This window comes from Convolutriloba macropyga, chromosome 1, assembly GCF_964194025.1.
Source record: "Convolutriloba macropyga chromosome 1, txConMacr16.3, whole genome shotgun sequence".
Classification (NCBI taxonomy): domain Eukaryota; kingdom Metazoa; phylum Xenacoelomorpha; order Acoela; family Convolutidae; genus Convolutriloba; species Convolutriloba macropyga.
The window spans coordinates 54,596,404-54,611,157 of record NC_134468.1 but is presented as its reverse complement, the minus strand read 5'-3'; the positions used below and the strand labels follow the sequence as shown (position 1 = coordinate 54,611,157).

General features: G+C 34.7%; 1 protein-coding gene across 1 annotated transcript in view; it reads right to left on the bottom strand.

Annotated features, from left to right (window-relative positions):
• LOC142343344 (uncharacterized) overlaps window positions 1-14,754 on the bottom strand; it is a 51,971-nt gene that overhangs the window by 31,431 nt on the left and 5,786 nt on the right. Inside the window, exons 4-5 of the mRNA XM_075395170.1 lie at window positions 10,310-10,428; window positions 3,508-3,937 (exon numbers count right to left, since the gene is read on the bottom strand). Coding sequence (XP_075251285.1) covers window positions 3,508-3,937; window positions 10,310-10,428 — 549 coding nt within the window. The remainder of the gene's footprint in view (window positions 1-3,507; window positions 3,938-10,309; window positions 10,429-14,754) is intronic.

Here is a 14,754-nt window from a genome sequence, read left to right as displayed (position 1 = left end):
GTACAGATCTACGTAACAACCGAGGAGCACAACAACGAAGCAACAATTTGAGAATCAGTTGACAAAAACTTTCTCTCTAGAACTAACCTTCTTGAGAACTACTTATTTATTTTCTCGTGCAAAATAAAATCTTTGCCGATAATTAACAACTTTCATAGAAATTCCATTTGCGATGAAACAAAGTGAAACATATCTACATTAGCTAAAAAATGGATAACTAGCATTCGAAATCATTCAAAACAGACTAATTATTCGCATTATTAAAATTATTATTACTATTTACTCCGCTTAGAACCACACAGTCAGTAGCTACTTAATAAATACCTTAATCATACTAAAAAAAACAACTAATTCAAAGATAGCTGACAAATTGCCAGAAAATATCCGTAATAGCTTTGTAGATCTGCAGTTTCAAAAAGATACACGCACTCACTTGACCTTATCTGAAGTCAGTTTCAGAGTCAGGAAGTTATTTTTGAAAGTGAGGTAAGTCACGTGTGACCAAGAATGCCATCACGCAAATGAAAAACATAGCGGGACAAGTCCTGACCTACAATTCAAAATAATTTCATTGACTAAACAAAAAACTAGACCTGAAATGGACTATGACTGGATTGCAAAAAAACAGTAAAAAAATGCACCGAAAATGCCGCAGGTGAACAAAAAGAACCACTAGAATTTTCGTTCATACGCCGTTACCTCATTCTACTAGAAAATTTTGTAAAAATCATTCCGCAAAACCACTCATTTTTTACTCCACTTTCTGTTTCAGCATGACCACAATCGTCGCTTCAACTTGACTTCAAAATTCATGAAAATGAGTGAACAGATCTTTTAAAAAAATACAGCGCCCCAATACAATTCAAATTCTTTGAATTGAAAAAACACTCTCCACCAAGAGTGAAAAATGACGCCACGCACGCAATTCAGTTGAAATTGCACAAACGATTGAACAAAAAGCAGATTTGAAGTGATTGTGACTTTCTAGCAACTAAAGCCAAAAAACACGAAAAAACTAAGAAAAACGTAACAAAAATTGCACAAATCGGATTAGTGCATGTACAATTCTCTAAAAAATGATTGAGTTCAAGAAAAGTGCCCAATGCAACAATTGTCAAGATGACGTTGTCATTTATATTTATATTTCTTAAAAGAGAAATGTCCTTTCAAAACTCCAAAAATAAAGAAATCAATGAAAAAATCCAAAAATTAAATAAAAATGAAATGTGCCTATTTTGTACTTAAAACGCACACTTAGGCTCACACAAATTTCTTGGTATCCACTTCAATTAGCCAAAAACTGTTGGTACAAAAATCAAACTACAAGGAAATAAATCGAGCCCAAAAATTGAGACCAAAAACGGTAATCTATATGCGTCATTCTATCAAAAACATTTCTCGAAGTCAAAAAGTCATTCACTGAACGCAGCACATGATCAGAAAAACTCTCGCTCAAAAAAAAAATTGGTCCATGCAACACTTTTACACATTTTCGCTTTTAGTTCAAAACTCTGGTTGAACAAATAGCACTTCCGGTTAAAAAAAAGCTAGCCTGAATAATTCCGGAAGCGAATCGAAGCGTCGGAACTTCATACGCAAAACAGATAAGTAATCCAAAATCATTACCTCTTGTCTGAAAACATTTTTTGCCTAACCAGAATTGATTTGAATATTTGCAAAATTTGCACCGCTGTCATAACGAGGAACATTCAAAAAAATGACACCATGAGAACAAGATAAAATATAAATATTCACGACGTAATTCAGCAACAATACCAAATAGCAACACAATTTTAAAACTTTATTATTTTAAAAATGTCAAAGTTCTTAAAATCGCACTCATGAAAAACTTTAAATTTTAAAGACTTAACACTAAAATATAACTCAATTGCTGATAATACGAAACTAAAATCCCAGACAATGCACAAAGAGTTTTTTCTAGTAATTAAAATAAGATTTTATCAAAACACAAAGAAAAATTAGGAAAAATTGACCAAAAAAACTGCCGAAATCGGAGTATCATGTGCACAAATTCATATGACAAAATCACCTGAAGTAAGCGAGAGGCATTCAATCCATGAGTTATGGAAGGGAAAATGTCATATGAACTGACATTTCAAAAGACAAATCCGTTCAAAGATCATAAAGCGAAAAAATTAATGAAAAATGCTAAAAAAAAAATAGAGAAATGTGTTACCATTTTGAACTCAAAAAGCATTATTAGGCTCCCATAATTACTGTGGTATCAATTTTACAAGCCTAAAAATAAATATCGCATCGAATAAAAACTATTGCCACAGAAAAACCAAATTACAAGCCAACACATCAAAATTTGGCTAAAAACGGTTATCTATATGCGCTATTCTGTTAAAAAAACAGTTTTCAAAGTCCTTCAGTGAACGCAACGCATGATCAAAAAAACGAGAAAAAAAACAAGAAAACCAATACCCCTCTTCGAGTCGCAAAACCTCAAGAAAACCAAAATTCCTCTTCGAGTCCCAAAAAACTTCAAGAAAACTATTACTCCTCTTCGAGTCGTAAAAAATCAACAGAAGGCCAACAATAGCCTCTGCTATCACTTTGTGGCTATTAATCAGTAATAACATCCCTTAAATTCAGTGCGTAACACTCCTTTAAAACCTGGAAGAACATAACCGACTAACGTCGGGAGAATTGCTCTCAAACAACCGGCGAGAAATTGGCTTCTGTAGTAGGCCATTCGGGCTTAAGGATGCTAGTATTAGGGGGCGTGAGAGCTGAGTGGGGCCGAGGATGAGGTTGAACGACGTGTCAGGGTGCCGCAGGGGGTGAAACTTTGAAGACTAAGAACCACCCTTCACATCCTGAAATTGTCTCCTCAAAAGAGTTTCGGTGAATCGCATACTTAGAGACAAGTAAGCCGTAAGGCTTTAAGAGACCTGTTCAGCCAATTAATGCCCTCCGAGCGCTACCTGTTCATCCCATTTTTGACAAGCAAAACTCGCATAAAAAGTTCACAGGACTAATATAATTGCTACAAAATTCGTTTGAGAGCATGAAATACGTATCATCGATTTAATTAGGCAAGAACTGCTAGCCACGGTTTAGTGAGGCTGGCTTTACCTTAATTGAATGGGAGTGAGCTAAGCGCTGGTGGGTGGATTTCAAGGGGAGTGACCTGGTGGATGGATTTAACCTCTAAAAACCGCCCTTAACACCATAGGTATAAGTCTCCAAAACAGTTTCTGTGACTCGCATACTTCGAGACTAGTAAGCTGAAAGGCTAAAAGATAACTGAATGCCCTCTGGGCACTACCTGTTTTTTCCGTTTTCGAGGACGAAAAGTCAAATGGATCAGACGAAAAATCGGTCAAGTGAAAAATTGCATAAAAAGACCAACAGGACTAATATACTTCGTTTGAGAGCAATTAATAATTTACCAGCTTGTGTATAGCAATTTTAGCGTATTGCTATAAGTTTTAGTACAACTTATATTGCATTTTTTTTCATTTATAGAAGTGGCGGTACCTTTAGGAGAGGATGTGTGAAAGCTCTTCCTCCGATGGTACTTGCGGCTGCTCCCTTCGCCCCTTCTGACCTCTCTCATCTCTAATCCAACATAATTTCCAATTGCTCCACCTTCCTCCCCCTCTTCATCGGCTGATGGGTACTGTGGCACGTAGGCAGGATGGGCCACGACGCTCAGACGTCTCTGTGACTCTGTAACGTAATCTGGACTCGTGTAATGCTTCCTGCGCTCGTCAGTGGGAAGAAAACTGTGGTTCGATGGGCTGCCTGAGCTAGATTCTGCATGGTCCAGGTTAAGGTTTGATCTTCTTTTGGAAATAGAGGTCCTGGCAACTGGATGTGCACCCTCGATTCTGACTGGGGGCCTGGAGGACGGGGTTGACATCGATGTTCCCATATTGGACACGTTTGAGAAGGACGTGCTCGGCGACTAAAACTCTTCAGGTAAGATCATTAGTGAATGCACTCCATGAATTCTTTTTGGAGAGTGTATATCAATTACATTAACATTGGAAATGCTTTAATAAAAAGGCACTGGTTGCAAATTAGTAACAAGAAGGCTGACATAAATCTGCGTGAAATAAAATTTTCCCAACATTAGTATTTGGGAATGTGCACTTCACGATATCAAAATATTGAGAAGACTATCTTAAAAATGACTGAACTCGCATACAATTCCGTAATTCAACAATAATTCCATCCATCTACATCTGTTTTAGACTTTCCCTCGGTTTCAAAAAGAAAAACCAAAAAATCTTGAACAACCTACAGTGACTGAAATCAGAACTCATTGTTTGCGCCCGATTAAAATTTCAGTTCAAAATAATTGTATCAGAGTCCTAAAACTTATAAACTTTCGCTAAAGTGATTGATTTCGATTCAACACTTCATCGTGCCGGTTTTCCACTCCTCACAGACTTTCAAAATTGTGGCCCTTATCTCTTTGAATTAGAGTAACAAAAAGTGGTGAGTAACAAAATATATAATCTCAAAAAAAAACAGAACAAAAGTTTTTTTTATTAAATGCTGTGATGCTGAATTTTGATTAAGAATCTTTTTAAGTTATTGCTGCTTCTATTAGCTGCACTCAAATAACCTTCAATTAGAGTGTCACACACTCACTCTTGACCTTATCTCTTTGAATTGAAGCAACGAAAAGTCAGTTTCAAAGTCAGGAAGTCATTTTTGAGAGTGACCTAAGTCACGCGTGACCAAAAACGTAATCACGCCAATGAACAAAAAATCGCTCCAATAAGAGTGAAAATGACGTCACGCACGCAATTCAGTTAAAATTGGATGTATGAGTGATCAAAAAGTAGATTTGAAGTGATTGTGGCGTCATATGGTCGTACCAAAATAAAATGAAACAAAAAACACAGCCGGATGAATTCCGCGAGCGACGTGAAGGGTCGGACGATCACAAAAACCCTTACTTGCAGCTCAAACCAATACCTTTCTTAAAACAGAAGCTATTCACCTCATCAGATTTGATCATAAAATTTGGTAAAAATTACAACGCTGTCGTATCGAGAAAAAAATCGAATATTGACATTATTGGAACAGGTTAAAAAGAAAAAAAAACAGATATTTGAAACTTGAAACATATTTTTTACCTAGAAAACTCGCTGAATTTTTGATATAGCAAATATTGATATTTAAAAAACAACATTTGGTAACGTTGAAAAATGGCCAAACTTCTTGGGACGGTCAAATACTGAAAGGCTCAAAAACTGACAGTGCTACAAATTATAACGTTCTTAGAAACTCATTTTTTTAAACAAACTATAAAATGGGAAACAAAAAACACAACTTTTTTTGTTGTGGCGTCATACCAAATAAGACAAAGATACACTTCTCCATTGTTGCAGATATCACATACAAAAAGAAAATGAGGTTGAAACCGTGGGAGAAATCAGTTACTCATGAAAAATACAAAAGAAACAGCAATAACCGAAGGCAAAAAGTCCATCAAAACCGAGGCCAAATGAAAAATCTAAAAAGGCTAAAATCGTTAATTTTTTTGTAGAATATGGACTTTTGGAGAATATGGTTTTGCATACTTTTGGAGATTATGGATTTTTTTGGAGAATATGGTTTTGCATGAACTTGGAGAATATGGACAGGAATAAGAAAAACAATAAAAAGACTTGTAAATGATTTTTGAAAATTATTAACGAAATTAAAAAAACTGTATAAAACAAATGCATTTTATTATTTAGCATTCGATGCTTAAAAAATTAACAGTCATCCTCTTCTACAGATTTAAAAAAAAATGTTAAAACAGAGTGCAACGATTCTAAACAATGGCATACTTTCCATACATTTTCAAAATAACATTTAAATGGCACTTAAAAAATTTAACTGAGTTTTGTAGGCTTCGCGTTAAAAATAGTTCTATTATTAATAAAAGAAAGTTCGCTTTAAAAAACTGAAAAATTTGTGCCCATTTTACCTTGAAACGCATTGTTCGGCTCTCAAAATTACTGTGCCATCATTTTCAGAGGGTTACATACTAATACAGCGTCGACAAATTATTCAAAAACCCATCGACAAAAAACCACAAAATCATATTCCATAGAAAAAAAAACAGGACCAATTGGACAAAAACGGCAAAAAAATTGTTATTCAAAGAACACAGCTCATGATCAAAAAATTTCTCTCGCTCAGAACAAATTAGACATGGCCGTTTTACTCGCCTTCGCTTTTCGGTCAATACGTCGTCTGAACGAATAGTACTTCTGGTAAAAAAAAACATAAATCTACTAACGTCGGAAAAATTGCGCTATCAGGGCCCTGTTATCGTCTCTCTAACAATTGGTTTTGTTTGGACAGCAAACTTTATTTCGGAGTGAGAGCAATTGAAATGACTCAAAAATCAAGAAGAGGTGCGTGAAAAAGTCGCTTGAGAAGTCAAAGATTATTCTAGAAGAAAAGCGCAAAAACGGTCAAGCTAAATATCTGCATTAAAAAACACACACGTTTACAATAATTGCTTCTCATTTGAGAGCAATTAAAAAGCTTCGAGCCGTAAAAAGCCAAGAGAATAATAGCCCCAGCTATCGCTGTGCGGCTATTAATTACAAAAAATACTACAAAAGTTATGACAAACTTATTCTCAAAGTTGATAACTCTCAATTGTTTTAAATCTACGGATCAGACCAGGAAATAAACTCCCACGGAAAAATCCCACCCTAATTTTAGATAGGAAATAGACCCCCGAGGAAAAAGAACACGGATTCAAAATTGAGTTTTGATCTTGATAATTTGTTCCGTTGTGATAATTTTTTGGATAAAGCATGGCCAATCGCGCAGCTCTTAAACAGTAAAAAAGGGGCTTATTTCCGTGAGGGATTTTTTCTTGGGAGTGTGGGGGGTTTCTTTCCCATCTAAAATTAAGCGTTTTTCTTTACAAAAACGCTACCGATAATGTAATAAAGGCCAACTTTCACAGCTCAAATATAATACGACATTTTTGAGACCATTCATTTCACAAGCAGGGCAAAAGAAGTAATCACTGAACTTTAACTGCAGCGTTTCATCGAAAGTAGCGAGACACCAAAGTCTCTAAACCCATTCAGCTTAACCGGACAAAAAATCTCTGAACACTGACCTGATTGTTTAAAAACTGAATATCGGAGGAAAAGAAATATCGAAAACTGAACGAATATCTAAAAACAAATCATCTGTAGTTTGTAATATTCCCTAGAGATTAATTAAGTGCTCCAATTACACTTTTCTGACAAGAGTTATAAGGCTTTAAGGATTCATAACGAAACCTGAAAAAATGTTTACTCGAGTTCATTGACTTGATTCAATTTAACAACCTGAACAGGAAAATCGAAAACTAAATTTGCCCACAAAAAATTTACAAATTTTGCAGTTGGGTAAAAAGGATCCAAAAACAAAAACTGAACAGAGGTTCATGACACTTAATTTACGATAAAATTTACGATACAATTTGAAAACCGTTAATTTCCTTTGAAAAACCTAATATTTGAGTGAAACTGACCTAAAATTTAGGTTTATTTAGTTAAATAAAATTTACCAAACTGTGCCCGATTCTAAAACGCCATCCAAATGGTACTTAGCATGTAAAATTAATCACAAAGGCTGGCCATATTGGTTGAAAGAAAAATAGAACACGTTTAGCAGAAAGACAACCGCTATAACCAATCAAAATATGAGCGCTATTTTGAGGCTTTTAAACCAAGTACGTTTTTCCGTAGGGTTATTATCTCCTGGGGTAATTTTCAAAAAGAGAAATTTGTGATTAAACTTAGAATTCATCAAATAGTTTCCTTTTTCAGCAACCTGAAGCTTTGAAAGATACACGCGTAATTCGTAACCCATACCAATTCGTCGGCGATCGGAAATTTTTGCATGACTTGGCAAAATGATGAAAAACATAGCCGGCAGATTGCCGGAAAATAGCCGCGATAGACGCTTGTGGCCTTTCATGAATTGAAACAACTAGAGAAACAAGATAGGCAGATTGACCAAAAGTCCTTTAGTAGACCACTAGATTTTTTGGGTTAGATACGTATTGTCATTTTTATGATACACATACGGTCTATAAGGAAAAAACCCTGAAAGAGCTTTTTCAAAATTGATGTTCGAAATCAAAAACCCAAGACTAATACACAAGAATTAGGGCATATAGGTTTGGCACTACTTAGATGCACACTATTGATCTTTAACAAGTAAATGTTCATAAATTAAAGTTCCATAAGTGAGTTTAGAAGTCATTTGTTTGAGTGAGTTAAGTCACGCAATCGACCTAAAAGCAGAAATGACGTCACGCAGACAAATTTTAACTGCAACGCAGTAGAAGTCACTGAAGTCATCGAAAAAGTCAGGGTAAGACGAAACAAAAATCTGTTAGACGAAGTAAAAAAAACATAGCAGGACAAGTCCTGAAATACAATTCAAAGAATTGAATGAAAAATTTAAAAGTACTCTACCTGACCAGCAGATCAATTGAACAATGCCAGCCAAAACAAACAAAATCATCTCAAAAAATTGAAAAACTAAAACAACCTAACAAACTAAACAAAAATATTTTCATTGCTAAAACTCTTGAAGCTTTTACCTCTAAGGAAAATTTTGACCCCTTTAAATATACCCATATCAAAAAAATGTTTAAAACCAATTTTTGTTTCAGAAATCGGTCCAGTATTATATCTGCAAGACCTGAAAAAAAATTCATTAACCCTTGAAGATCGATGAACTCGAAAATGGCCAAAAAATAGAAATTCATTCTATTAAAAAGCTGAAAGGCATTCAATTAAAACCTGGATGAGGTTACCTGGCTACTGAGGCTAGAAAAACTGAATAAAAGACAAATGTTTTGAAATTGCAAATTTCATCAAAAATTTTTTATATTCGAAAGGTTTAATTTGTTGAAAACAAATCCATTGAAACTAACAACAATGCAATAAGTTTTTATCAGACCATGAAATAAGTTTTCTGGCATATGATAATGGACACAAATGACAAATCAAAAAATGACAATAACTTTAGGAAACCTTGAAAAAATTGCAGATTTTATCAAAAAAATGCTTAAAATCGAGACATTAAAATGTTGAAAACCAATGCATTATTACTAGAAACTATGCAGTGCCCTATTATCCAACCATAAAGGAGATTCCCTGGCCCTGAAGCTGGAATAACTCAAAAAATGACAAAATGTTTCAAAAAACGATAAAAAATTGCAAAAATTAGTATCATTTCGCGTGTTTGTGTTTGTAGTACCAAAATATATAGCTCAGAAAAAAGTTATAACAAGTAAATTTGTCTCGCAAAAAGCCTTAATCAACATTAAAAACTTCAACCTAACATTTATCAAACAGAAAACTCATAAAAAACATTAAAAAAATTGCACCATTTTGAGCCCAAAAACTCCTAAAAATGACCCTTTAACCTTAAATTAGGGCCATCCTAGCAGCTACACCACTCCAAACATACCCGCAAGATTGCCGGAAAATAGCCGCCGTTGATTCCCATAACTCTATTGTGATTGAAAGAAGAGAAAATATCAACAAAAATTGACTTTTAAATAAAAACATTTTTAAGTGCAATTTATTTTCAGGTCATTTCGTAATTGAACATACTCCTGTCTCTCAGTGAGAGGCTACAGGGTCTAGTATCAATACCAATAAGCATTATAGATAGTTACTAAAACTTACGCGAACAAATTTCAAGTATCGGGCATTTAAAAATGGGCTTTATGGGTTTATCCCGTTTCTATTTCTGACTTTGATTTTTTTATACTGACTCTCTTCATTTCGAATTACTTTGCTGAGCAGCTGCTGTTTAAAAGGACTTTGAGCAGAAAGACAGAAGAGTGAAACTAGCCTATAGAAGTCAAAAAAATTTCACGCAAAATGTCGAAAAAGCGGCAAAATGGGTAAAGCGAAAAAAAGTTTGACGAAGTGAAAAAAATAGAAGCGCTATGATAGCCGGCTGAGAAGATGAGGGCGGCTATTAAAAACACTTGAAGGACTACTAAAGCCCACTTTGGGCCTGTAATGAAACTTAATGCCCGCTGGGCTTTACCTCTTTATCCCGTTTTGAAAGCTCAAAGTCCTTGAAAAATGTGTTAACACATCTTAAAAACAGCGCCCCAATACAATTCAAATTCTTTGAACTGTAAAAAAAATTAGGAGCGCTATAATAGCCGCCTGGAATTGCTGACGTGGCTATTAAATATGCTTACAAAAGTTTTGCTCAAATTTTGCTAGAATGTTTTTTTTTCAATGCAACGGTGACATTTACATATACAGAGTACATAATCAATGCTTACAAATCCTCGCTGCGCCAGTGCCTTGTTCAATTTCTTTTTGAGGAAGCCCTTCATCTCCGCCTTGAGACTCTTCAGGGAGGCAGCATTTGAACTCCCGCCTCCGGATCTATCACCCTTATCTAAAACAAACCATTTAAAAAATTTAAGTAAACTAAAATCACAAATAACTCACTTCTTTTTAAAAATGCTATTGTGAAGTCGAATTAAATCCAGATCAATTAAGAATCTAGATGGTGGAAACTAATTTAATAATACAAGGTTATGAAATGGGGTTTAAGTTTTAGTCGTCTCTGTTATAATAAATTGTTGTGCTTTAAAATTTTGAAAATCTTTCTCAATTGAACTGCTACATGCATTCAAGCTCAATGCCAATAAAAATAAACAAGTTGCTACAGCAGAATTTCAAAACCAGAGATATGAAAAACAAACAAACTAGACCCCATTTGGAAAAGGGTACTAAAGAATTTGACAGAAAAAGCAGTTTTAACATCTCAACAAGAAATCGGTGAATTTGAACTGATGTGACTGCTAGTTTTTCCAAGCCCAAATAGCAATGCTATATTTAGAAGACCAACGGGAAAATTTATTCACCACTGTATAGAACAAACTAATATATAAGCACAATAGATCAAATTTATACTCATTCGTTTAGTTTTCAATCAAATTGAATCAATTAGTCCACTTTTCTCAAAATGCAGCAAGTTAACATCCGTTTTCTTTTGCTCATTCCAAAGATCTAGTACGCCTGTGTCTTCTTCATTTGTTCCTTCCCTCCCTCTCATTGAGCGAGCTTAAGGCAAAACTAGAAGACATCTCTACTCTTATTGGGCTAAAGATATCCAGGACTCTTGTATTTCCGTAGCAAAATATTGCCTGCTAAAAAGCCCTAATCCCCCTCTAATTGGGTGGGTCAATAGTAAACGGAATCAATCGGTTAGTCCCCTCTTATTGGGCGACCAATGTTTATATGCCTCATTAGCGTTTGAGTGCTTAATTCAGAGTGGCAACCAATATTATCGTCGCAACTAATTCCTGTTTAATGCGTTCTCAGGATAAGAATGAACCATCTTCAATATGAAAAGATTTCAGCTTGCAACTGTTATTCCTTAATCAACGATTGGACTCACCAAGAATGACAGAAAACAATCTAGTTTCCACCCAATTCATCAAACTGCAACGTTTCTCCCATTAGAGGAGATACGCTCTGCAACCCTTTGCAATAAGTTTTGACTATCACTTGCCATCTACGCTAAAAACGAAGGGAGTAAAGAGATTGTGCTTCTCCTGGCATGCTACCCAGATAGTTTCTCTTTTTATTGTTTGCCCAATCTTCTAAAGCATCCAAAGGCTTTCATTTGCTGCAGGATTTGTCCTCATGGTCTGTGATATGAATATAAACGAGGCAGTTTCCTGTGCGCTCCAAACTAAAAGGATTAGCAGATGGGCTCTGTGTGTAGAATTAGACCTAGTAAGCCTGCGAATAACTGGATTTTATTCGGTCAAAGAGCCACACGAGACTAGATAAGTTGCCCGACCCATACCGAACATCATTGCGCCGTTGAGTAATAAGTACCTTTCTTATACGAGATTGCTGACCATCAAAATTATCACCCTATCCGGCATATTTCGAGGAAGATTCTGGATTGACAAATCGTTACACAGCGATTGAATCCAGAGATTGTTGCTTAGAAGTGATTCCACTCAGATACTTTAGCTGTCAGTCAACAAGATTTACCCGTTTTCACGCTGAGCTCCAGTCTCACTGTTACTGATTCTAGCAGTTCTTTTATTGGATTTCAAAAAAACTTTCTCAAATATCAAATACAAGAACAAAGTCCTGTTTATTTCAGCGAACATGTTCTGTATGCTCCTCTACAGTGAGCTCTGTTCCACTAAGACTGCAGTAAATTATCACATGGAAGAGGTTCTCGACATAGATCTGAACTACTATTTTCAGATAAGGATCAGATATCAATCCAACATTTTTTTTCTGATCAGCTGAACAAATTACGGCGCAGATTGTCCTAGATGTCAGGGTGTTTGAATGCATTCGAACTTACTTGCAAAAGTCTTGCGTCCCTTTTGAGCATTTTCTTTATTTTTCAGCTAATTGCAAATAAACCTAGACGATTACAAACCGAAAATCTAAAACTGTCGGTGCACTGCATTCCAATTGATATAATGAAACTTAGACTGGTATTTTTGTGGCCTAGAGCTCCTGCTTTATAAATAAGTCATCTTAACCAGGATTATATGTTCGAGTTTTTTCGGACCTAGTAAGCATTTTTTTCCTGTTGCTCCGACCCCACTTGTGGGGGGAACTATATACTCAAATGAGTTTTTTGTTCAGTCAATTTTGACCGATCGGTATATTCATCGTAGAGAAATGTGAGTGGTATCATTAAAGAGCTCGTCCAGCGAAGAATTCGAAATAAAAGTTTTTTTGAATTTCCCTTTTTTAACGAGTTATCTTGGTTTAGAATTTCATGTGAACACGGGTTATTGGATTCCATTTTGTTCACTTTTACCTTAATTTTTGGATTTAAATTTTAAGTTAATATACGGGATTAACATTTTAATTTTTACCTTACTTCGAATTAACATTTTTTCTATAATTTTAAATTAAATTTACATTTCACGCTACAAAATGCTTCAATTTGTGTTGGTGTTCCTAATAGACGATATGCGATCAAAAAGACTAGTTCTGGAAAATTTACTATAAAAAAATTCGATTTCTATTTGAGAGCTGTTTTTTTAGAAAACTTTTTAAATTTTCCTGTTTTTTAAGTCAATAAGAGAATATTCACCATTCATATCGAGGTTCCGTTAATGACAAACCTCATTTACAGTCTAATAATGCCCAATGAACAGTAAATTAGCTTTCAAGGAATCGCTCATATTTAATTTTGGCTTCGACTCTGACTGTTCGTAATTTTTAATGAAATTTTGATTTTCTTTTTGAGATTGTACTGAACTTTCGAAGTCCTATGGCATAGACACCTTGACTAAAGGTGCAATAGTCTTCTTAATGAGCGTTAATTGAACCTATCTAGTGCTTTGAGTGGACAGCTAATCGCTGTTAAGACTTAGAAAAAATTTTTCGAAAATTTTTTTTAACATCAACCGACCTTAAACTTAGTTTGTGAACTGTAAGTCAATCTCCATAATGACATGACCCCCGTCGTTTCTATTGCAACAAAAATTAACCAGATTGGCGGTTTTATCTTCAGTTATTAGTTTTATGACTTCGATGCGACGAGTTTTCACATTTTCAAAAAGTTTTTGAATATTTTCATAATTTTGTTTCCTTTTGAAATCTTATCACATTATACTAATAATGATAGTTCCCATTGGCTCAGAGAAGGCATTAAAAAATAATGGATAAGGTTTTCAGAGAAAAGTTTACGGATTAAATGGCTTCGACACTTTCCTCTCGCACTTTTCTACTCAATTTTTGGTTTTTGCCTGTATTTGTTATTGTTTTCGTAGTCATAAGACTTATTCCGATGTCAAATTGATGACTGGTGAGCAACAAACAGCATTCTCTTCCCATTGAGACATAACGTAGCGTATTTATTGACTTCCATTAAAAGTTATTGAATTCAATAGCGTTGATACTACGGGTTTTCTCAAGATTTTGTGGTTTTAAAATAATTGTTCACATTTGTTGATTTTTTAAAGTCTTATAGAGGAATCCTATTGCTGTTACAAAACTATTAGAAAAAAGTAATGTTTATACCGAAAAGTTTTTTTAATGGCTTCGACGTATTTCTTTTATTCTTTTGAGTTTGCTGTTTTTTGTTCTTTATGTAATCGTACAATGCTGAGAGCTCTCATAAGCTTCCAATTGAGTATTGAATGAATGATATTACTCTATGCAGTCAAATCATAGCGAATAATCTTAAAGTTTATGATATTACTCGTTTTCAAATTTTTTTCAATTTTTGTTCTTTTCGTCAACTTCTGACTTGTTCTCATCATAGGGAGGTCCCATCCAATTCCTTTGTAATTCATAAATTAAACTTCCTTTTGATATTATGCCCTGACGGATGGTTTGTTTGCGTGACAATATGCGTTTTCATAAATGTTTTGTGAGCGGTCAATATTTTTGTTTCTTTTTCTCTTCTTTTACCACATTCGCGTAACAACAGAGCCCAATTATTTTCAAATGAGGCCCAAGTGAACTTATCTGTTCAGGATAATTTTAGCTCAATTAGCAAGATAACAATCGAAAAAATTTCAGATAATAGCTAATGATTTTAATGGCTTCAATTTGAGTATTTGCAGATTGTTTGAAATTGAGCTTTTCTGCATCTTTAGTCCGTTTCTATGGCTTAGTCTAACCAAAGACAGGTCCTGTCAGTTTAGTTATAACTTTTTAGCAAAGTTATCGAGAACTATTTTGTTAGGAAAAGGCCCATCTGCTGTATAGTAAAGATAAAAGT